This window comes from Cebus imitator, unplaced genomic scaffold (assembly GCF_001604975.1).
Source record: "Cebus imitator isolate Cc_AM_T3 unplaced genomic scaffold, Cebus_imitator-1.0 Scaffold1133, whole genome shotgun sequence".
NCBI lineage: Eukaryota > Metazoa > Chordata > Mammalia > Primates > Cebidae > Cebus > Cebus imitator.
Genome location: NW_016108448.1, coordinates 18,733 through 20,403, shown reverse-complemented (window position 1 = coordinate 20,403; position 1,671 = coordinate 18,733). Strand labels below are relative to the sequence as shown.

The following is a 1,671-nucleotide window of genomic DNA, read 5'->3' as shown; positions in this document are numbered from 1 at the left end:
CTGGGACAATAGGGAGGAGAACCTGCTCCTGCGGAAGACAGTGCCCTTGGGCCCTGCTCCGGCTCCATCCTACGTGAGCCACATCCGTCTCACTGTGCATCATTTCGTGCCCTGCCTGAGCTCATGACTGGGGGGATCTCGCAGGTCTGGCTGTGTGGTCACTGCTGTCTCACATGGTTCTGGATGTAACAAAGACCACGAACATAGGAGAGGTTGTTTTCAAAATGTAAATAATTCCCTACTGCACATGACATAGGCTTGTTGCTAATCCCATGGGTCTACAGTAGGATTCTCCCCTGAAGCTTTGCCTTAAGCACAAGGTTTCAGTTCCTGTGCCCAATCCCCTGTTATGGTGGAGTCTGCTAGTTTCTCTGGCCCAACAGCAGGACACTCACACCCCTGCCTGCACCTGCTGCAGAGCCTTTCTGCTCTTGGCCCCAAAACAACAGGTGACACGGTTCTCAGACCCATGATTTACGGTGTCAGTATTCAGGTCTCAGGGGTCCCTGTGGCTTCTCTGGCTCCAAATCTGGAAGCACAGGCTCCATGACCATCTCTGGGCTCTAGGATGGGTAAGATGCTGATTATTACTGCAGCTCCTATAGGAGAGATGGCACTTTCCACAGTGGTCCAAGTTCATGGGGAACTGAGACCCAAACTTGCCCCTGGCTCTCTGGCTCTCCCTTGCTCTGAAGATGCTTCCTCACCCTGTGCCAGGGGCTTCCTGCAGCACGGCCTTGAGAATTCCTCTCTCTCAGCTCCTCTCCTTTCTTACCAAAAAGTCCAAAAGGAAACCTGCTCTGTGGTTTCCCATGCACAAATAGCATTGCAGCGAGCCTCCCTATGCAGACTCCCTTGAGTTCCTGCGTGCATATGACCACAGGATACATTTCCAGAAGTGAAATTGCTGGATCAAAATCATGTGCATTTGTGATTTTTACCTATTGTTTTCACACTGCCCTCCAGAGGGGACCTACCGGTTTACAATGCCAGTCCTAAGTATTGATTGGAATTTATTGGTAAAAGTGCCAATTTTTGCCAACTTATCAGATATAAAAATTATCTTGTTACACTTTGATTTTTGATTCCTTCTATTTTGCTTGAGGCTGGGCCTTTACTATTTCAGTGCTCATTGTTTTTTAGGATTTGGTAAACTTTTTCTTAAACGTCTAGATAAGAAGTACTTTAGCCTTTGCCACACACGAGTCAACATTGGGGATAATCCATAGGTACTGATAGCACTGTAATCATTAAAAAATATAAAATATAAAAATTTAAAATATAAAAACCAGTATCAGTTCTGAGACTGCTAAAAAAAAAGTGTCAGTCCAGAGTGTCCCACAGGATGTGGTTTAACGGTCCTGGTTTTCAGGGTCATGTGAAGTGGGAAAATTGCAGCAGCGTGTGTTCTGGGTGGAGGTCTCCTTGTGAGGGTCACTGTATTTCACCTCCTCTAGTGGCCTGAGGTCTTTCTTTGGATAAGAACATACTTGGACCATCCATCTATTTGATTGGATCTTGTGTCTGCTCAACACAGCCGTGTGTCACAGGCTTATGACTTTCATCCTCATCCACTTCCTCTGCGTTTCGTGAGAGCTTTAGTATATCAGGAATAGAGGCTCCTCGTAGGTGGTAAATTGGAGGGAGAGGGAGTGGCAAATGGACAAGGAA

The 1,671-nt window shown here is 46.7% G+C and overlaps 1 gene segment (V, D, J or C); it reads left to right on the top strand.

Annotated features, from left to right (window-relative positions):
* The window catches only part of LOC108298845, a 12,143-nt gene extending 11,593 nt beyond the window's left edge, over positions 1 to 550 (top strand). The window contains 1 exon segment of the V gene segment in view: positions 419 to 550. Coding sequence covers positions 419 to 550 — 132 coding nt within the window.
* The last annotated feature ends 1,121 nt before the right edge of the window (positions 551 to 1,671 follow it).